Below are 23716 nucleotides of genomic sequence, written 5' to 3' on the forward strand. Positions count from 1 at the left end.
CTATCAACCCGAGGAAGAGGTCACTCAGTCGGAAACCGTACAAGTTGGCGCCTCATCTGGCGAGCCGCTTAAAGAGGGAGAGCTTCAGGATGTGATTGAAGCATCTCAGCGTACGGATCCCGAGGTACCCAAAGAGGCTGCTGAGCCCGTGGTTGGCACTCAGATGCCTAATGTCGAAGAGCCAGCCATACCGGCCCAGCCCCTACAGGCAATTCCCCTTGTTGTGGTCCCACAGAGCACCGACGCCGATCCTGCTCAGCCTTCCCCAGAAGAAACTGCCCTCCAAGGCACTGAAGCTGATCCCGTTCCCCCTTCCCAGGACGTGGCCGAGGCAAAATTAAAGAAGTAGAAACCCCGGCCAGGCTTCGTACTTGTTTTTAGTTTAACGATTAACTTGTTTCTTTGTTATTTTGAAAACTTTGTAATCTGCTAGTAGATTGCACTTGTTGAACACGTATATGAAATTGAAATTCTTTTCTTCCTTTTTCCTTTTGGTTACTTGTTAATTGCCCTTGCCGATGCTAACTATTGTTTATGAGTTTTGAACTAATTATCTTAACACGTATGAATAATTGGGCATGCGATATACTTAGAATCATGTTTCAGAACGTTAGCTTACCTGTACCTGTAGAGTCTTGAACTCATGTCTGACCCTCATTCAATGGAGATATAGGCATTATCCGAGATGTCATGTGTAGTGTAAGGTCCTACTTAGTACCCAGGTTTCTTTAAAGTAGTTGGATCCCCATAGGTTTGAGTCCGAGAACCATGCAATACCTTGGTTCTGTCCAAAACTTGATAGATATTTAAGTAGTTGGTTTCCCCATAGGTTTGAGTCCAAGAAACATGCAATACCTTGGTTCTGTCCAAAACTTGATAGATATTTAAGTAGTTGGTTTCCCCATAGGTTTGAGTCCGAGGACCATGCAATACCTTGGTTCTGTCCAAAACTCAGTTTTTGATTAGTAGTTGGGGGAATTAACCCCTCGACTATGGCATGAAACCTTGGTTTTAGGGGAGTTAGATCCTCGGCAAAGCCCCTAGAACCATCTGTGCGACTGACGCTATGAAGCGTAGCCCCTAGTAAAGAAACATAGCCCCTAGTGGAACTTTACGCTAGAACACTACAACCGGCTGTTAGAAATGACAAGGGAACTGTCTCGACCTACCGCCTATGCCAACACACAAGCCTTCCCATAGACGGCGCCAATTGTGAGGACACGATTTGTAACGACCCGTAGCAACGTTGGGTTCGCACATAAAGAAGCCCAAACAATATCATTTATAGAGCGTGGGTTTGAAAGGCTAGGCCTTAGACAACAGACGGTGGGTTTGTCGTGGTGTTCAAACATAGTTAAATCGTGTTCGCCCTAGGAGTTTTTCTCCTGGAGGCGGGCTGGGTGGCTCTGGGTTTTGGCCATTTTTCCCAGCCAGCCTCTTAGTGCACTAACTTTTACATTATATAGTCCTTCTTGGTTGATCTTAGCCCTCCACTTGTTGGTCAGGCAGGTGCTTACTTCTGTACCCGTCCCATCAGCTGTCCCCTCTTACTTTCTGTTAGTTGTGATGATCGAAATTACACCATCCAAGCGTCTTTTCTCATTAACACGATCAGGATGCTGGCGAATGCATTTAATGCGGAGGGGACGTATTTTCCTTGATCCAATTTTGCACCGTACCTCCACGTGGGCCCTATTCCACTCACATCCCCTTCAGGGGGCTGTTTGGGGATAGCCTTTATCGAGACGTTGCTCTTCCCATTGAAGTCCTGGGGTGCCGAGGATAGGGTCGTCCTCAGCTGTTCCCCATGACACCTCGGCCTTTGATCATTCGTCCTCGGCACACACCCTCCTCGGCATGGGCCCTGAGCCCTAATAGAACGTGGGCCGGATCATAAGCTCCCCGGCCTCACAATAATAATTATGAATCCAAAATAAAAATTCTTGACTTTGCCACTACTTATTTGATAACAATTATGATGATTTGGAAACAATGTCAACAAACTTTGACACAAAACCTCCATATCTTTACTATTAACAAAGAGAATTATCAAGTCATGAATTTTCCTTTTCTAACAAGCCATCTCTTTCTTCTAAACTACTACTATATTCTCTTAATTATAAAAAAATATATTCATTTTAAATATTCAATAATTAATCTTAAACATATGCATTGTAATAAGAAGATCAATTTATATATAAAAAGATAAAACAAATCATATCTAAAATGAATATTTATGAATGCTATGAAGTATGGTACCATACTTTTTGACAAGCTAGCAAACCAATTTTTTTTATATAAAAAAAAATCAGTAAAATATATCACCACAAACGACATTAAAAAATGAATAACTCTGAGAGTGTCTAATTAAATTGAAAAGACAACTTTGTTTTTTAACTTTTATTTACGAGCTGCTATTGCATACTTCGAGAGTATGCTCACTCCTTGGCACAGATGGGTGGATCCTACGGTGGGTGGGACCCAACCCTTTGTGAGATGGAGTATACAATAATTTTTCTTTATATACAATTTGTTAAAACCTCACTTTTTTCTTACTTTTTCAAAGTACAAGTATATTTTAGTACAGTTTCAACAAAAAGCTAAATAAATTGTAAATAAAAATTTAGGGAAATATAATTATCTCTATTTATTAAAAGGATTTGGAAAGTTAGTTATTGCATTTTTTTAATGTAAAAAATACCCCTAATTATCTCTATTTGTATCTCTGATAATCTTGACATAAAGGGAATTATTAAAGAAGTTTTAGAATAGATGAAAGAGTGGAATCGTGAAGAAAGCTTTGAGGTGATGCAAAATAAGCTTCGAGAAAAACTAAATGGAAAAAAATGCTTAATAGTCTTGGACAATTTGTGGAATGAGGAATTTGTTAATGGGTGCTACAACAGGAAGTAGAATAATAGTGACCACACGCTTCGAAAGGGTAGCGAGAATGATGGGGGCAACTTCATGTTATGCTCTAAGAGGCCTACCTAAAGAAAAGGCTTGGAGTTTGTTTGTAAAAATTGCATTTGAACGAGGTCAAGAACCAAAAAATAAGGCCTTAGTAGCAATAGGAGAAAAGATTGTTGAAGATTGTGATGGATTGCCTCTCGCTATAAGAACAATAGGAAGCATATTGTACCCTAATACTTCTGAGAAAAAGTGGCAATCCTTCTTAGATAATGAACTCTCAAAAATAGGTCAACTAGAAAATAAGATTTCATCAACTCTTAAGTTGAGTTATGATCATCTTTCATCACACTTAAAGCAATGTTTTGCTTATTGTTGATTGTTTCCAAAAGATCATAAGATTAATGTATATACACTTATTAATCTTTGGGCAGCACAAGGATTTATTGTGTTAGTAGGTCCAAAGCAGTGTTTTGAGGATGTTGGTAGAAAATATTTTATGGAATTACTTTGGAGGTCATTTTTCCAAGATGTAGAAAATGATGAATTAGGCAATATAGAATCGTGTAAGATGCATGATCTCATGCATAATCTTGTAGGTCTTGTGTCTGGATTGGAATGTGCCATATTAAATTCAAGTAAGGAAAATGATATTGAAAAATTACGTCATGTTTCATTTAATCTTGTAGATTTATCAATGCAATTTTCAATACCCATGCTTAATGGAAGGAAGATACACACAGTTCTAGTATCTAGTGTAGGTGGGAACTTGGGTAACTTAACTCGTGATGCACTCATTTCAAATTTTAAGTATTTACGCACATTGGATTTGAGTTATCTAGGACTACATGTAGGGCCGCGTTCAAATGGGAAATTGAAGCATTTAAGATACCTTGATCTTTCTAGAAATTATGAAATTAAAAATCTCCCTAATTCCATTACTAAGATGCTGAATTTGCAGACACTAATACTACGAAATTGTGATTCGCTTAGAGAATTACCCAAGGGCATTAAAAAGTTGGTCAATCTCTGGTTTCTAGATATTACAAATTGCAGACAATTAATTAATATGCACACAATCACAAAAATTATAGCTTACAAGGAATTGACATATATGCCCCTTGAAATTGGACACCATACTTATCTTGAGACAATACTACCATTCGTTGTTGTGAGAAAGGAAAGTTCTGGGGCTAGCAATTGTGGTTCGGATAAGAAAAAAAAGGCCAAGTCCAATGGTGGGCTAAGTGACTTGAAGGGACTACGCAACTTGGGAGGAAACTTAAGAATTGAAAAGTTGGGACATGGAAAAGATGAGGTTCAGGAATGTAATGATACAAATTTAAAGGATAAACAACATCTTCAAGAACTTATATTATGGTGGGATTTGTGGAATGGAGAAAGCAAAGGTTATGATGAAATGTTGGAAGGGCTCTACCCACATCCAAATCTTAAAGCTTTGGAATTGTGGTATTATGTGGGTGTGAGAATTCCAAGTTGGGTCTCTCCTCTCACTAATCTTGTTAAGTTTGAATTAAATCAAAATAGGAGATTGCAGCACATCCCATCGTTAAATCAACTCTCTTTTCTCAAGTCTATCTCTCTTTGGGGAATGGATGCACTTGAATACATATCAGATGAAGACAGTGTTAGTAATGTGTTGGGTAGTTCCTCTTTTTCTTCTTCTTCAAAAACACCATTCTTCCCATCCTTATCTTTTCTACATATTTTGGATTGCCCAAATCTAAAGGGATGGTGGAGGAATTCAAATGATGATGATGATGATAGTGAGCCACACCATCTCTTACTTCCATCGTTTCCTCCTTGTCTTTCTGAATTATGTTTGAGATATATATTAGACATATTAGCCCAATGTGATAGGCCCAAGCCCATTCCTGCTTGTACAAGTAGTATAGGGTTTAGTCGCCTATATATACTCATGTTAGGGTTCATTGTAACACAGGTTATTATACTACACTCTCATACAATAAAGATGTAGCCCTAAAGGGATTTCTCCGTGGATATAAGCCGTCAAGGCTAAACCACGTAACCCTCGTGTTCTCAGTGTTTCTATTCTATGCTTCCCTTTTCCGCATCCATTCTAGCATACACAACATGGTATAACACATTGCGATGCTAATATTTAACATGGTATCAGAGCCAAAATTCGTTCTTGGCATCAAACAAAACATCTCTAGCAAGCAAAGAAGAATATTACATGCACACCACCATCGGAAGTCACGCATGCTTCTTTGCTGGATCTAGACTCTACGGCATCTCGCAGCCACCGTGGCGCAATGCTGTGTCCAAGATCCACAAACTCAAGCAAAGCCGTGATTTAACTTTTCAGATCTGTGCAAATTGACGCTTCACCTAATGAAACCAACCACAGATACGTGATCCACGGCCCCTCGCGATCCAAACCCAGGAAGCTGGTCTCCACCTGAATTATCACGCGCCCCTACGCGCCAAAACGAGCTCCGGAAAATTCCCACTCGCCGCCTCAGATTCATCACTTTCAAATCGTCTTCTTGGTACATGCGCCACAGTGACGGCCTCCTTGTCCACCGATCTACAGAACCTGAAATTATGGGCCTCAACCGAGCTTACACGTGCCTCCACGCGCCTCCTAAGTTTCTGGCTTCTCCTCCACGCGCCGGTGACATCGCACGCTCCTGCCAGTGGTAGAAAACTATTGCTAATGTCATCTGACGTCACCGAATGACGTCATCACTCCACGTCAGCAGCCATGCAAGCACCTCCACATCAGCCCTAGTCCACGTCAGCGACACGTCATCAACCACGTCAGCAGTGTCTTCTTGTTAGCACCATGTCACCTAGCTGACCGTTGACCCGGACTGACCCGACCCGAACCACCCGGATCTGACGCGTGAGCACTTTGACTATTGACTTTGACTCTGGACCAGTTGACTTTGACTTTTTGTGTTGACCTTTGACCAAAAGTCAAAATTTCCAAAATGGCCTATCTTGCTCAGTTTTTCGCGTAGATTTCGATTTTGGGCTCCGTTTCTGCATTTGAGACTTCGAAATTGTTCAATTGGCACATTCTTCATTATGGTTTCTTCAAAGGCATTCTTCAAGGCATCTCTAAGTGATCTTCTCATGCTTATCCAACCTCAAGCCTTCATCGAGCTTCCGCCTTGAGTTTGAGGGAGGGTGTTAGAGATATATATTAGACATATTAACCCAATGTAATAAGCCCAAGCCCATTCCTGCTTGTACTAGTAGTCTAGGGTTTAGTCACTTATATATACTCATGTTAGGGTTCATTGTAACACAGGTTATTGTACTACACTCTCATACAATAAAGATGTAGCCCTTAAGGGATTCCTCCGTGGATGTAAGCCGTCAAGACTGAACCACGTAACCCTCGTGTTCTCAGTGTTTCTCTTCTATACTTCTCCTTCCGCATCCACTCTACGATTCACAACATGATATAACACATCACGTTGCTAATATATTTATATTTAACAAATTAGATATTGAAGGATGCCCTAACCTGACTAGGGGAATTCTAATTAGCACAAAAATTCATCAACCTAAAGAATTGATGCAATAAAAATAAAAATAAAAATCAAACAAAAAATGAAAAACGAATTGAGAGAGAGAGAGAGAGAGAGAGAGAGAGAAAGAGAGAGAGAGAGAGAGAGAAGTAACCTTTTTTGTGTGAGAAAAATATGCATAGAATGAAAAAGAAAATGTCAAATTTATAGTAAGATGTTGAGAATAAGAAGAATCAAAATAAAGGAAAATAAAAAGGTAAAGAAAGAATGACATTAAGGTAGAAAGTAGTGGAGAGATGAAGAGGTAAAAGGGAGAAAGAGTTTTGGAAAATTAATAATAAAAATAATGGTTAAAAGATATTTTAATTTTTAAATAATGGAGTTTTTAAGTCAACTAAAATGAGAAAATGTTTTAAAAAAATATATAAGAAAAATTGGAAACAGAAAATGATGATGTGGCTGCTGATGTGGCTCAACATGAGCGTGACAACATTAATTGCTACGCTTCAGTTTTTAGTAATATATAGATATAGATTTATGCTTGGAGGTTCTTTTTTATATTTATTTATTTTTACTTAAGGAGATGGAAACTTTGAAAAGAAAACTTATTTGAATCTATGGTGTTCCCTCAATGATAACTATAACGAAACTAATTTGAATCTATGATGTATATTTGAGCTTGGTAATGACACACCAAATCAATCAAAGCATCCGTCACGCCTCCAACAACAGCACAACATCTATCATTCTTTTGAATAAAACAATTGCATTCTTGGACTGCTTAAAGTGGTTCTTTCCCAAAACCAAAACTTACAATTAAGAGTAGAAGATCTCTATACATGTAGATATATGAAACCCATGTAAATAAATGCAGGTCACACATTGAACGTCACTAATTATCACGTCTTTTAACCTCAATAACTCTGTTTCTCAAACATCATACAAGCATATAGAAAAAATGATCAAGGCTTTGTTACATTACTTGCATTTGATGGGTTACCAACACAATTGTCTCACCCTCAACCACCCAATCATTTAGGGCCTGTTTGGTCTTGCATCTCAAACTCACATTTTTACATTTTAAACAATATTACACATATTTCCTCATACTTTTTCACTCACACGTTTTTCAAAAAACTACAAACAACTTTTCTCAAACTACTCTACCAAACACCCCCTTACTTAACAGGGCCTATTCAACCCAAAAAAAAAAGACAATAAACACATAATTTATCCAAAGACAGAAGATAATAAGCCAATTCAAATCTCCACAACATAATACAAACTACCAAGTTCACAATTTTACAACAACACATCTCAATATTATAATACAAGCAAGTTCTATAAAAGCAAAATTCACAACCACCCATCTAAATAATACTCAAAAACCTAAGAATACTGAAAACCACACATTGCCAAATGAAAACTATTTCAATGTCATTCAATTCCACTGCATCAATTTTAATATATATATATATATAAAAAAAAAAAAAATTATACACAAAATTGAATCATGCTAAAGCTTGTGACTAGACCTAAAACACAAATGAACCAGGAAATGCAGAGCAAGATGAAGAAAATGAGAAATAACGAAATCCACACCTTCTGCTTTTTTAAGCCAAGGATCTATTTTGAATCAAAGCCTGTTTGGCGCGATTCTAATTCCAAAGTATCCAAACCCTAGCCCCCAATTTATATTAATAATATTATGCTTTCTCTCTATGCCCCTAAAACACTACAACTAACCCAAAATTGAACTGTTGACAGTATAGTTTTTGTTACTGTTTTTTATTTCTGACCGTTGGTTAGATTTCATTTTTGCCTCTGTTGTCAACTGTAAGATGCTCTATTTTGAGTATATAATAAAGCAGAGCTCCCATTGTATCTATATTAATCATCAGTGAAACCCATGGTTAAGTGAACTGTGATATCAAATATAATACATGTCTCAGCTGATGGAGAAAATTTCTTTCTTTCTTTCTTATTTCCCCTGTTTTTGGTGGGTTAAACAAATGTGAAGAAATTTTCTTGAAATCATAGTTGAAGTTTCTCAGTTTTGATGTCAGTTTCAAAGTTAAGTTGTAAATGGATCTAGCCTCAAGCGGCATGTTATGTGATCATCTAATTGCAAATTCTTTTTGCATCTATTATACACATATAAATTGATTATTTTTTAAAACATTGGGGTCTTTTTACTATTTATATTACTAATAAATAAAAAGTAATAATTTAATTTCTACTGAATTTATTATAAACTTACACAATCAAATCTAAAGAATATAGGTATATTTTTATAGGGTAAAACTTAGATAAAGTATTTATAGTGTATTTTATGAATTATTAGCTAGTTAATTTATTTATTTTGGATAAATAAAACTCTGAAAAACTCACATTTTTTTTATAGACATATAGTTGTGCTTCTAAACAGCCTTTTTTTAAAAAATAAAATAAAAGAATACTCCAATATATAAAAAAAATCTCAACCAAAAAGAAAGTTTGTTATAAAAAATATAGGCATATATAATTTTTTGTTTTTTTTTTGGTTGAGAAAATGTAGGCATATATAATGAATGTTTACGGAATCAAATAATTTCTTTTCTCCATAGTATTATTACTATATTATTGGGCTTCTTTAAATTTTAAAAAAGTAGATTGGGCCGGTTTCCAGCTTCTTCTTATATGGATTTATTGTGACAAAATTTTTTTGTTGCTGCAAAAACTATGCCGCAAAAACCTTATTTTTTGTAGTCAAATCTTGATATGTTGGTACGTCGGGAGTCCAAATCTTCTATCATTGTGCTCCACTTTATGCTCCACCAATAAAATTTGGACAACTGACCTCTCTCATTAAATGAGATAACTCTGACTTTAATACTCACGTTATTAACGTTAACGTTAAAATCCTTTTATTTTCTCTTTTTTTTTTTTTTTTTTTCTCCACAGCTTTTGTTCTTCTCTCTTTCTCTAGCTTTTGGTATCTTTTTTTTTCCTCTTTCTCCATGTGGTTGACGTTAACAAAGGAGTCCAATGAGTTTTGTCTCTTGCCCCAGCTTTTGTTTTTGATTTGGACTCTTCACAACCTTCAAGGCTTTCAAGGGTTCTTTTTTTCTATTCTCTATGTGGTTGACGTCTCATACATTCATCTTCATCCTCTTCACCCCAGTTACAGACTTACAGACACATCCTCACGTCATCTTCATCTTCAAGTGTTCATCTGCTCCTATTGGTTTCTATATTCTTAGTTGGTTTCTCAAATGGGTTTTGCTCATTTCTCAATTTTGAGATCTGGATTCTGAAATTTTTTTTCTTCAAAGGTTTTTAATTTTTGTGTTACTTTTTCAGTTTGAGGTTCCAAGTTCCAAACTTTAATGGCTTCAAGATTGGACTTTTCTAACTGGTGGGCAAAAGATACCTGCAAAGGAAACCCAGTGGTAGTCACAATGGAGAACCCAAATTTCTCAGTTGTGGAGATTGATGGTCCAGTCTCTCTGCCTTCAGGCTTGTAAAGAAAAGTAGAGGCAAGAATGCAAAGCAAGTGACATGGGTTTTGCTTCTCAATAGACAAAACTCATTGGACTCCTTGTTAACGTCAACCACATGGAGAAGAAGAAAAAAGAAGAAGCCAAAAGCTGGAAACAGAGAGAAGAAGAAAAACTGCGAAAGAGAAAAAAAAAAAAAAAAGAGAGAAAAAGAAAGGGGTTTTAACGTTAACGTGAGTGTTAAAGTCAGAGTTATCTCATTTAATGAGAGAGGTCAGTTGTCCAAATTTTATTGGTGGAGTATAAAGTGGAGCACAATTGATGAGACAGAAGATTTGGACTCGTACGCCGGTATGGAAAACCGCGTGGACTTGGTCTTCAATGGCTGCTCTAAAAGCTGGGCACAGCTACAGCTATCTCTCATCACTTTTACCATTATTCCACAAACTCATCTACTATTCCTGAAAGAAAGAGAAACTATGACGGAAGGAGCTTTGTTCGATCTTGCAGGGAAAGTCATTAATGCACTGGGCTCTCTCATTGTCCAAGAGGTCAAACTGGCCTCTAGTGTCGAAACTGAGATTGAATATCTGACCAACACAGTCTCCACAATCCATGCTGTGATTCTAGATGCAGAAAAGCAGAGTTCTCATAGCCATCAGATCAAAGACTGGCTCAGTAAGCTCAAAGATCTCCTCCATGATGCTGATGACTTGCTGGATGATTTCTCCACCCAAGTATTGCACTACAAAGTGATGACAAAGAAGGTACGCCTTTTCTCTTCATGTTCAAACCTGCTTGCTTTTAGTCCCAAGATGGGTCATGAAATAAAAGCAATTAGGGAGAGACTAAATGCCATTGCAAAAGATAAAGATGATTTTCACTTTAGTCAAAGCTTGGTTGAGCCACAAGTCATGAATAGGAGTAGAGAAACTTACTCTTTTGTACTCGAAGATGAAGTTATTGGGAGAGAGAATGATAGGAAAGAGATTATGGAACGTCTTTTTGATGACAATTTTGTAAAGAATATTTCTATCGTTCCAATTGTTGGTATCGGAGGAATGGGCAAGACAACACTAGCTCAACTAGTATAAAATGATGACAATGTTCAAAAAAAATTTGAGATAAAACTTTGGGTTTGTATCTCTGATATCTTTGACGTAAAACGAATTGTTAAAGAAATTTTAGAACTGTTGCCAGAGAGGAAACATGAAGAAAGCCTTGAGAGAGAAATTCTAGAACAGCTGAGGAAGCATGAAGAAAGCCTTGAGATCTTGCAAAATAAGCTTCGAGAAAAACTTAATGGAAAAAAAATACTTGATTGTCTTGGACGATTTGTGGAATGAGGACAGTAGCGAATGGCTTCTCTTGAGAAATTTGTTAATGGTTGGTACAAGGGGAAGTAGGATACTGGTAACTACTCGCTCAGAAAGTGTGGCGAGGATAATAGGTGCGACTTCGTGGCATGCTCTAAGAGGCCTACCTGAAGAAAAGGCTTGGAGTTTGTTTGTAGAAGTGGCATTTGAACAAGGTCAAGAACAAAAAAATAAAGCCTTAGTAGCAATTGGAAGGAAGATTGTTGAAAAGTGTGATGGATTGCCTCTCGCTATAAGAACAATAGGAAGCCTATTGTACCTTAATACTTCTGAGATTGAGTGGCAATCCTTTTTAGATAATGAACTCTTAAAAATAGGTCAACAAGAAAATAAGATCTCATCAACTCTTAGGTTGAGTTATGATTATCTTCCATCACACTTGAAACAATGTTTTGCTTATTGTCAATTATTTCCAAAAGATAATAGGATTAGTGTATATACACTTATTAATCTTTGGGCAGCACAAGGATTTATTGTGTTAGTAGGTCTAAGGCGGCGTTTTGAGGATGTTGGTAGAAAATATTTTATGGAATTACTTTGAAGGTCACTTTTCCACGATGTAAAAAATGATAAATTGGGTAATATAGAATCGTGTAAGATGCATGATCTCATGCACGATCTTACAAGTCTTGTGTCTAGATCGGAAAGTGCCATATTAAATTCAAGTGGAGAAAATATTATCGAAAAATTTCTTCATGTATCATCTAATCTTGTGAATTCATCAATGCACTTTTGAATTCCCATACCTAATGGAAGGAAGATACACAATTTTAGCATCTAGTGTAGGTGGGAACTTAGGTAACTTAACTTGTGATGCACTCATTTCAAATTTTAAGTATTTACGCGTGTTGGATTTGAGTAATCTAGGATTACTTATAGTGCCACATTCAATTGGAAAATTAAAGCATTTAAGATACCTTAATCTTTCTAGAAATTATAATATTAAAATTCTTTTTTTTTTTTTTTTGAGAACATATTAAAATTCTTCCTAATTCCATTACTAAGATGCTGAATTTGCAAACGCTAATACTACAAGATTGTGGTTCGCTTAGAGGATTACCCAGGGGCACTAAAAAGTTGGTCAATCTCAGGTTTGTTGATATTACAGGTTGCAGCGACCAAATGACAAATAATGCCCTTTAAAATCGAACACCATACTTATCTTGAGACAATACTACCAGGGGTTGTTGTGAGAATGGAAGGTTCCAGGGGCCAAGTGGAAAAAGGCTATTGAGGTTTGTATAAGAAAAAAAAGGCCGAATCCAATGGGCCAAGTCAATTGAATGAACTCCGCAACCTGGGAGGAAATTTAAGAATTGAAAATCTAGGATATGGGAAAGATGAGGTGCGGGAATGTAAAGAAGCAAATTTAAAGGATAAGGCTCCAGCCACATCCAAATCTTAAAACGTTGGAATTGGTGTATTATATGGGTGGGAGAATTCCAAGTTGGGTCTCTTCTCTCACTAATCTTGTTCATTTTCAGTTATATAATAATAAAAGTTGCAGCACCTCCCACCGTTAAATCAACTCCCTTTTCTCAAGTCTGTCACTCTTCAATATATGGAAGCACTTGAATACATATGGATAGATGAAGACAGTGTTAGGAACGTGTTGGGTGGTTCCTCTTCTTCTTCTTCTTCTTCTTCTTCAAAAACACCATTCTTCCCATCCTTATCTTCTCTTAAGTTAACAGATACCCTAACGTAACTTCCATGCCCCCGTTTCCATATTTGAAAGAAAGCCTGATATTGAGGAGGTATTGGAGCAGAGAATGAAAATGGGAGCAGCAACCACATCAACCTACTTTCCTCTCTCTCAATTACAGGTTTTGGAATTAGAGAAGATTAACGATTTTGAATCTCTTCCAGTGAAGGGGCTGCGGAACCTCATTTCTCTACGGCAACTCGATATAAGATGGTGCTATGGACTGGGTTCTCTCCATTGGATAGGCAGCCTCACATCACTACAAACCCTTGAAATCTGGGGATGTCCCAATCTGACATCACTTCCTCAAGAGATTCGCAATCTCACCTCTTTAAAAGAGTTGCGAATTTATGATTGTCTCCTTTTACGGCAAAGATGCGAGAGGCAAATAGGTGAAGATTGGCCCATCATTGCCAATGTCCCAAGCGTAATTATGGATTGGCGGAACCAGCAAGAAGTAACAATTTCTTCAGGTATGCATTTTATCTATCTTTTAATCCCAAATTTAAAATCAACTACTGGTTTTTCAAGGTTTTTATATTTTGGACAACTTCTAAAACTATTCAACTTCTTTTCTTATGCAGAACCGAGCCAATTTAAAACTTTCTTTCTTTCTTTTCGGTCTTCTTTTTCTTTTTTCTGTCTATAAAATGTTGATTAGACACATGATTTCTTCACAATGTAATTTGAACAAGAAAAATTAGGATAATGTAATCCATCCTTTTTTTTTTCTTTCTTTTAATTCTAATGATTTATATCTTTGTACCTAAGAGCATGTTGATAATATGATGTTTGCATGGTTGCTTCTTAATTATTACAGAATCTGAGTCAGTTTGTGAAGATGAGGACTTAACCTAGCAAATACCACAACAGGAATCAGCTTATTTGACAGGTATTTTGTTGGTTCGCTCTCTTTTTCTGGGTCTATAAGATTGATTTAAAAATCCTCATTTTGAACGACTAATCTATAGAAAATAACTATATGGCCTCAAAATTAAGGCAAGCAGAGTCTTGGACTCAATGTTAATCATCCTTTTAAAAAAATAAAATAAAAATTTCCCTTTACCTTTTTTTTTTTCCTCAAAACTTTTATTAGATGCATGATTTCTTCAAATTATTTGAGAATAAAAAGGGATAATTGTAAATTTTTTCATTTGTTCTTTTATTCTAATGATTTATATTGTTGTATCTAAGCTTGTGTTGATGAAATGACATATATTGTTGCTTCTTAATAATTGCAGAATCATAGCAAATTTGATAGAATTTTGAAGGGAGGAGCGTGACCAGGCAACTAACAACACATGGAATCAGCTTACAATAAAGGTATTTTAGTGGTTAATTTGTTTGTTTTTTTGGGGGGAATATTTGTTTGCTTCCTCAAATGTTGGTGTGAAGACTGACTTTTTAAAGTCAGAAGAACACAAGAATGATTGAACAAGTCTAATTTTTCGTACATGCACAAATTTTAAGGTAGACTGGATTGAATTTTTATCTGTTACTCAATTTAAAATTACTAATTAAGGTTTTACATTTCATTTTAATACCAATTAAGAGTTGAGCATATTTTCATTTTCTATGTTGTTGAAATTTTTTTCTATTTCTCTACCTGCTAAAGACACAGCCTTTGCTTCTTAACTTCTGGTTTTGCAGTCTCTGTTCGAACATTGGGCAACCATACACACGTTTCTTTTTTGTAATCACTAGAAAGCATAGGGGGCAATTAGCATAATGGATGGATAGAGTGTATGGAGTTTTTAGGCCAAAGAGAGGTAAAAGGAGTAAGGATGGTTGAGCTATGATGGATGAGAGAGGCAGTTTGATTAAATGTCCCAAAGGCAAGTGTAATTTGCAGCAAACTGATGCAGTGGTAAGCAAATTCTTGCATTTTAATCATTCTTACCATATCATTTTTGTGCCAACTGCCAAAAGATAATATAGGTATCAACATCAACATTTTTCCTGTAGATCATTTAGATAATGAATTAAATACGATATGCCCCAGACTCATGAATCCATTTCTGATGGAGGTAAGGTCACACATTAATAAATTGATGGTTTAATTGTCTGATTCTAAATGTTGATCTCACCTATGGCGGGGTGGCTTGTATGCAGTCCTACTCTTTAGCACTTGCCGTTGAGTATAATCTTTTCTAACACTAAATGACATGCATTTTCTTACAAAAATGAGTGGAAATTGTTCCTCATTTTTATTAGTTTCATATAGAAATTACTGTTTTGAAGGTAGTTTCTTTTGTAATTTTAACCAAAAATGCATGTAGTATGTAATTTTGCACTTTAGACTAGCTCTATATTTCAGCCCTTTTTGTGCTTTGGAATCTAAAATTTCAAAGGAAGGATGCTAGTGTCAGGGGGCCCTCTTTTTTTTTTTTTTTTTTTTCAAACCAACTCAAGGATGCAGTTGGTAAAAAGGAAATTGTTGAAAATGATCGCAAGGACTTTTATGTTTGCCTTAACATCTTACATATAAGAGTGGGTGGGAATAATCTAGTGCTTTTCAGTGACGCAAAAAGTATTATCCAATTTCAAAGTCAAAGTTTGAGTGTTTTCTTATAAGGATAATTCAAAAAATTCTGGCTTAAAATTTTACATGTTGTCACTGGTAGGAAAAATTATTTAGATGCATGATTTCTTCAAATTATTAGGAGAATATAAAGGAATAACAGTAAATTCTTCTATTTGTTCTTTTATTCTAATGATTTTTATCATTGTATCTAAGCTTGTGCTAGTGAAATGACATATATAGTTGCTAATTGCAGAATCGTAGTAAATTTGGTAGAATTTTGAAGGGAGGAATATGACCAGGAAACTAACACTCCAGGGAATCAGCTTACTATAAAGGTATTTTGGGTTTTTTTTTTTTTTTTTTTTTTTGGGAGAATATTTGTTTGCTTCCTCACATGTTGGTGTGAAGACTTGACTTTTTTAAGTCAGAAGAACACAAGAATATTTATTAAAAAAAAAAGAAAAGTCAGAAGAACACAAGAATGACTTAACAAAGTCTAATTTTTCGTACATGCACAAATCTTAAAGTAGATTGGATTGAATTGAATTCTTATCTGTTAGTTAATTAAATATTACCAATTAAGGTTTGTCATTTCACTAGAATTCTAATGAAGACTTGATAATGACATCTTTGTTCTTTTCATTTTCTATGTCTTTGAAATTTTTTCTATTTCTCTACCTCCTAAAGAAATAGCCTTTGCTTCTTAACTTTTGGTTGTGCAGTCTCTGTTCGAACATTGGGCAACATTACGCTTGTTCTTTTTTGTAATCACTGGAAAGCAGAGGGGGCGATCTGCATAATGGATGGATAGAGTGTATGGAGGTTTTAGTCCAAAGAGAGGTAAAAGGGGTAAGAATGGTTGAGCTGTGAAGGGTAAGAGAGGCAGTTTGATTAAATTTCCCAAAGGTGGAGTAATTTGCTGCAAAGTGATGCAAAGGTGAGCAAATTCTAGCCTTATAATTATTCTTACCATATTATTTTTGTGCCAACTGCCAAAAGATTATATAGGTATCAATCTCAGCATTCTTCCGTAGGTCATTTAGATAGGAAATTAAATACAATATGCCCCACACTCATGAATCCATTTCTGATGGAGGCAATGTCACACATTTAATAAACTAATGGTTTAATTGGCTGATTCTATATGTTGATCTCACCTCTGGAGGGGTGGCTTGTATGCAATCCTACTCTTTAGCTGCTGCCCTTGAGTATAATCTTTTTTAATACTAGATGACATGCATATTCTTACAAAAATTAGTGGAAGTTGTTCCTTATTTTAATGACTTTACTTTAGGTCAACTTTGTGCATATAGTTATTTATTCTTGTATTCAAATTTTTTTTTTTTTCATATTATTTTTGGCCTTAGAGCTTGATATTCTCAAGTTTTACATATTTTAAAGCTTAATATAATCCATGCTAATTCTTCTGGTAAAGTTCTACCAGCTAGCTAGGCTTATAGTATTTTTTAAATCGCTGATACTTTGTCTTTAGAGTAAAATCTAGTCTTTTTTTTGTCTTATTATTTTTCAGATTCAAGCATTTCATACTTCCTTGAAGAAGGCAAGAAAAATTCATTAGTGCAATGCCAAAATGTCAAATTTTTATTTCTATTTAACATTAATATCTAATGAGAAGAGGGCAAACACCATAATACAACTTCATTTACTTTCCTCTCTCTACTCTACTACTCCCTTTGTTATTTAATTGTGTTTAATAGTTCACTCCTTTTCCCTTCTTGCCTGTCTTCCCCCCTGACCTTACTGTCATGAACTTTCTATTAATTTGTCTTAAGCAGGAGCTTCATCCTTTGCATATATATTTACTGGAGTTGTTCATGTATTAGAATGGTTTTGTTTAACTACTCTTATTTTGGTCAGCATAGCCATAGATAATCTCATACATCTCTTATTGATTTATTTCTTTTTCTTCCCTGTTGATGACTGTTGCATTATGTTTTGTAGTTAACATGGTAAGGGCCTCTATCCTCAGTTTGGAGACTATTTGCCTCAATGTCTTACAGAGAGCCATTGTTTTGGGTTTAATGGCAAAGCAAATAGAGGTAAGTTGTAAGACTTTTGAGCAAAATGATAAAATTCTATGGAAATTGGTCAATATTTAATATGATATTTTAGCTATTGTTTCCTCTGTAGATGACAGTTCATCTAAGCATGCAATCTTTCTTATAACTCCTAATCTGTGTGACTTGAGCTTACACATTTGTTTGTGGTAAATTTCGAAATTCCTTTATATTTTTAAGTATCTAGGGGTTTTTATTAGTTTTTTTTTAATTATTATGGATTACGGCAAGGAACAAACATAACTTAAAATTCAGACCTTGTTCAAATTGTGCCAAATTTGTAAACTCAGTTGTAATCATTTTTTCTTTTTTATTTGCATTTAGTAATTCTCCTTATATTCTGTTTTTTTACTGTATTTCCAAAGGACTTTAGTTGAGTGCATGGTTTCTTCATATATATGGAGAAGAAAAGGATAATGTAACTTGATTTTCTTCTCCTAAAAATTTACATCTTTGTACCTAAAAATTAGTTAAGAAGGTGATGTATTTGGTTGCTTTGCTGATAATTACAAAAATGGAGAAGATATTTTTAACACTTGGAGTACCATACCAACTAACAGTCTAACACTACAAGACTTTGCTTATATTAAGGTATTATGTTCAGTCACAGTTGTCCCTTATATATAAGCTTTCGACATGTTCTTATTGCACAATGTCATTTTAGTAACTAGTAATACTAATAACTAATGGCTTACATAGGTTATACAATGTAATAATATATAATTTGGTTGAATAAATTCCTCTTTTTCTCAAATTTTGTTTTGAGAATTCGTCTAAGTCAAAAGCATAAATGATTTTGAGTCTAGTGTATCAAGACATGCACAATTCCAAGGTCAATGATCTAATATATAAAAATCTCCATCCAAATTGCATTTCTTGTCTCAATTTTATATATATAAACCAATAAGATTTTTAGGTATCTATCATTTTTCATACCTTTCCCCCCACCTCTTTTTTTATAAGTCAGGCTACTAATGCTCAAACCACCTGACTTCTGGATCTTCTTATTTGCAAGTTTTTTAATTTGCTTGGATCTTGCTGCGGCCTTCTACTGCTGGAGCCTGTTCCTCATCTCCAAATATTTGGAAGGTAAAAGATTTCCATCATTTGATTGTGATATGCTTCTTATTGTTGTCCTACTAAAACAAAATTCTTTCTTTCAGTACACACATAATCCTTTATTTACATGTTGAATCATTGATGAGAAGACTGACTTTGAAGTCAAAGAAGAATGAGAGAATGAGTCAATGACTGAATGAATCTAATTTGTTCATTAATGCACAGATTCAAAGGTAGATTGGATTGCATTTTTATCTATTACTCAATTGAAAATTACCAATTAAGATTTTTCTTTTTGCTTGAATACCAATTAAGATTAGAGGATACTGTTATTTTTCTTACTTTACCCATTTTTATAATATAGGTTGTTCTGCTCAAAACAAAATCCAAGTTTATGAACTTTTGGTTTTTCCAATGGTTGGTAATGTGGCACTTTCTCTCTCTGCTAAAGCTATGGCCCTTGCTTCTTGAATTTTGGCCGTGGAGTCCCTGTGTGAACAGGAGGCAGCAAAAACACGAGAATAGGAGGGAAAGAAAATAAGAGTGGAATCCAACTACATATTTAACTTCTCAATCATTTGACTTCTCACACAAAACAAATTAAGCCAGTGACAATCCTGCCCTGTTCAAAACTTTTTGGCCTGGAAATTGTGTAACAAGTAGTGAACTCGATGGTAATCATCTTCTTTCTCTTAAAAAAGATTTCTGGAAATCTCTTTTTGTTTTGTTTCGTTTCTGTATGTTCAAAGGCTGCTATTGCATATATGACTTCACATATTTGGAGAAGAAAGGATAGCCTTTATATCTTTGTACCTACATTTGACTTTATGTTATGGTGATGTACTTGGTTGCATTGCGGACAATTGTAGAAATAGAGAAAAACTTATACCACTTGAGGGGAGTATCTACCATGCCAACTAACATTGCAGGAGTTATCTTTTTTAAATGGATATAAGCTTAAAACATGTTCTTATGTATACTAGAAATTGATTTGCACAATGTGATTGGGTAATTGGTAAACAACTAATGAATTATGTAGTTTCTGGGTCGAGACAAAAAAGCTGAATAATTTGTTCTTTTTCCAAATGTTTTCTGAGAATTCATTTAAGTCAAAACTATAAAATGAGATAGAGTCTAGTTGGTTTATTTAATCTAGTGTGTCTGGACATGCACAAATCCAATGGTAAATTATCTAACAGATTTCAGAATACCCTCTTTTTCTTACTTCTTTAAGTTTTATTTTATTGTGGATTATTAATGCTCAAAGAAACATTAATAACTTTGGTTAATAACATAGGAACTTTTCATTATCTATGTGGTTGGTGTTTTGTTTATTTGTCTACCTCCTAATGCCCATTTGGTTCTTAAAATTTTGTTGTGCAGATGTTGTTTGAATATTGGGCAGCATTGCACATGTTCTTTTCTCTAATCACTGCGAAGAAGAGGAGGCCAACATGTAGGCCCCCCACATGAGTATGAGGGATAGAGTTTGTGGAATTTTTAAGCCATAGAGAGGTAGAACGAGTAAGGATGGTTGAGATGTGATAGGTAAGAGAAGCAGTTTGATTAAATATCCCAAAAATGGAGTAATTCACTGCAAAGCGATGCAGAGGTAAGCAAATTCTAGCCTTTGAACTATTCTTACCTTATCATTTTTGTTCCAACTGCCAGAAGATTATATGGGAACCAATATGAAAATTCTTCTTGTAGATCATTTAGAATGGTGAATTAAATACATTGTGCCACACATTTAATAAATTAATGGTTTAATTGGCTGGTTCTATATGTTTTGGGATTTTGAAATATTTAAGGGTTATTATCTAGTACTGATCTTACCAAGGAAGGGGTAGCTTGATATAGTCCTACTCTTTAGAACTTGCCCTCAAGTATACTCTTTTTTAACACTAAAAGACATGCATTTTGTTACAAAAATTAGCGGAAGTTGTTTCTAATTTTTGATAGTTTTTTAAAGATGTTGTTGTTTGAATTGAAGGTAGTTTCTTCTTTAATTATATTTAGAGATCCATATTGTGTGGCAATTACGCATTTTTGACTAGTTCTGTATGTCAGCCTTTTTTGTGATCTGAAAGCTAAAATTAAGGACCACTAAATGATTAATCAATGCAAAGGAAGGGTACAGGTGCCATGAGATTAACATATTTTCGCAGAGGAAATATACATGTGATTCTGTAGTATACTAATTAAGTTGCACACTTCACAAGCTATCAAATGTAATTTTGTTCTATCTACGTCATTTCATTTGTAGAATGGATTGCGGCACTAAATTATAGGGCTTAGGTATTGATGCTATTCACTTAGATGTACCTGAAACTTTTATACACATGCAATGGATTCCCTTTTGTGTAGATGCTAGGTGTGTGTTTCATGTTCTAGTATCAGTTTCCCAATAATATTTGTTCTCTTTTGCAGTTTGGATGGAGATCACTGTGTCGTCTTTGAAGTTAGTGTGAAATGTGAAGATGATCCATATCTTTGTGTATTCTAGAAAAGGAGCATTTTCCTGGAGGGACTAGAATTAGGGAGAGAGATTATGTCCCTGGTTGACTTCCATTCAAATGAAATACCTTTTTTTTAAAACCTGAATTCTCCTATTAATTTTTGTTCTTATTGGAGAATCTTGGAATTTCCTTCATAGGTGATATTGCCACTCAGTGAAACTATTAATCAATGAAGAGTGGGTGATTAAAGCTTCGTCCTACCATATGCCCTGTACAAGCAAATTTTTGGAAGCCATGAGAACATGTATTTGGGTTAAAATAAAAGCGGGTATGGAACTTACATATTCCTTACAGCAATTGAAGTTAAATTTTACTGTAAGAAACAGAACTCCGGAAGAGTTCAACTCCCCTCCCCTACTTCCTGCTATGGGGGTTATATTGATGAGAATGCATATGTAAGGCTTTAGTGCAAAATTTACCCTTTTTTGTACTTCATTGAACAAGGCAGGAAAAATTCACAAGTGCAATGCTGACTTGTCAAATGTATATTTCTTTTTACAACAAAATCTAGTGAGGAGAGGGAAAACACCATAATAAAATTTCCTCCTTTATTTTCCTCTTTATTTACTCTACTACTTCCATTGTGTTTTAATTGTGTTGGATACTTCCCTTCTTGCCTGTCTCACCTCCTGACCTTACTCTCATGAACTAATTATTGTTTTGTCTGAAGCAATAGCTTCATCCTTTGCATATATGCTTGCTGGAGTTGTAAACTTATTAGAATGGTTTTGTTAATGGTTCTTGTTTTAGTCAGCATAGCCAGTTTATCTCATGAAGCTATAGTTGATTTCTTTCTTTTTCTTCCTTCTTGATGACTGCTTCATTATGTTTTGTAGTTAAGATAGTAAAGCCTCTATTCTCATTTTGCAGATTATTTGCCTCTATGCCTTGAGGAGAGCCATTGTTTTGGGTTAATAGAGTGGGAAATAGAGAGGTAAGCTATAATATCTTTGAGCAAAATGATAAAAGCCTATGAAAATTTGTCAGTATTTGATATGATATTTTAACTATTGTTTGCTCTGCAGATGACGGTTCCACTAAGCATGTAGCCTGTCTCATAACTCCTTTTTCTGTGAGAGGTGAGCCTACATGCTTCTTTGTGGTAAATTTGGCAATTCTTTTATATTTTTAAGTATCTGGGTTTTTTAATTAAGATTATATAAAAAAAATTATTATGTCTCCTTACATTGTGGGGTGAAAAGTTGCTCTAATGCATAACCATATTTATAGGTATTTAAAGACAATAACATATTTCTCTATTTCCTCTCTTATCGTTGGTAGGGATGTCAGCTATATTATATGGCTGTGAAGTTCCCCATTGAATGGTTATCGAATGAAGACTATTCAGCACTAAAAAGACTTACGGAAATTTACATCATTCTTGAATCTAGCTATCACAAAGAAGATGTTTAATGATGTGGGCTGGTCATGTTTTCCCTTTTGGTGAAGTATCAATCATCTTCAACAGATTTGGTAGATAAAGGAGGAATGTTGAAATCATAATTCTCAACTTGTTGAAAAATGTTGTCAGCTAAACTATCAAATATTTTATTTCTTCTTCAAATTGTATGATTTGGGTGGCTAACTTACTGGGTTCATGCAATTATTGAACAAAGAAGCAAAAAACTGGGAGAAATTGATTGAGAGGAAAAACAGAAAAGGAATTCTATTATTTCTGCAAAATGACTAATTCAGTTACATCACTGAACTCTGCTATGCTTATATACATAATCAGAGAGAGAGAGAGAGCGCTTAAATCACGGAGGTAGTTACAACTAATTAACCACTATTAACAAGTGTGAAATAACTACATTTAGGAGCTAAATATCTGACTAACTCAAACGCTGCGTTTTGGCCTTGAATCATAAACAGACAGAGATAAAACGACAATGTTTTGGTTTTAGTGAGATACGGTGCGTTTAGCTTCTCAACACGACACCGTTTTCATCTTCCCTCTTGCAAGTCTGAGAGATGTTCCAGCAGCTGAAGGTTCTTCATCACCAGAAATGGCTTCCTCTACTGTTTTCTGCTCTTCAATTATAATTAGCGTGGTCTTTGTACTTGTTTGCGAATTAATGTTTGGAGTTTTTTCTTTTTTATCTTCTGCAGATGGAAACTTTGGAAAGAAATGTAGCATATCTATAAACTTAAGAAATTTAAGCAAATCATTCGCTATTTTTCTTTCTTTTTTTTTTGGTTTTTTTTTTTTTTTTTTAATCCAGTAAGCTTCTACGTATTCCATCTAGTAAAGAATCTTGCCGATGATGCATCTTGCTAATTTGTATAAAATGAACTTGGTGCATTGCATGCAGTCGTCTTTTGGAGGCAAATTTGGTCTTTAATGGTGGAAAAAAAAAAAAAAAAGTTCAAAATTTAAGGGGCAAATTATTATTATTTTTGATAGTCAACACAAATAGCTTTCATTAACTTGAACAATTGTTCATCAAAAGAACATCTCTATGCACTTGGCATTGAATCATCGGTGGGGTGTCTTCTACCCACACTACACAATCATTAGTAAATTTGGCATTTTGAGCCATTA

The 23716-nt window shown here is 35.0% G+C and overlaps 2 protein-coding genes across 28 annotated transcripts in view; both read left to right on the forward strand.

Annotated features, from left to right (window-relative positions):
- LOC115952777 (putative disease resistance protein RGA4) overlaps window positions 1-23716 on the forward strand; it is a 110908-nt gene that overhangs the window by 30645 nt on the left and 56547 nt on the right. The gene's annotated exons all lie outside the window — the stretch shown is intronic.
- Window positions 2954-5635, forward strand: LOC115951864 (putative disease resistance protein RGA1). Its single transcript, XM_031068994.1, has 3 exons — window positions 2954-3200; window positions 3303-4558; window positions 5303-5635. The coding sequence occupies exons 1-3, from the start codon at window positions 2954-2956 to the stop codon at window positions 5633-5635; spliced, it is 1836 nt and encodes a 611-aa protein (XP_030924854.1).

Source organism: Quercus lobata, chromosome 7, assembly GCF_001633185.2.
Source record: "Quercus lobata isolate SW786 chromosome 7, ValleyOak3.0 Primary Assembly, whole genome shotgun sequence".
NCBI classification, from domain to species: domain Eukaryota; kingdom Viridiplantae; phylum Streptophyta; class Magnoliopsida; order Fagales; family Fagaceae; genus Quercus; species Quercus lobata.

What these genes read in the sequence shown, in the direction of transcription:
- LOC115951864 (XM_031068994.1), top strand. Translation starts at nt 2,954, where the DNA reads ATGGGGGCAACTTCATGTTATGCTCTAAGAGGCCTACCTAAAGAAAAG. An exon ending in TAATGAACTCTCAAAAATAG is followed by an intron (nt 3,201 to 3,302) that starts GTCAACTAGAAA and finishes TGTTTCCAAAAG; the next exon opens with ATCATAAGATTAATGTATAT. An exon ending in ACATATCAGATGAAGACAGT is followed by an intron (nt 4,559 to 5,302) that starts GTTAGTAATGTG and finishes AACCAACCACAG; the next exon opens with ATACGTGATCCACGGCCCCT.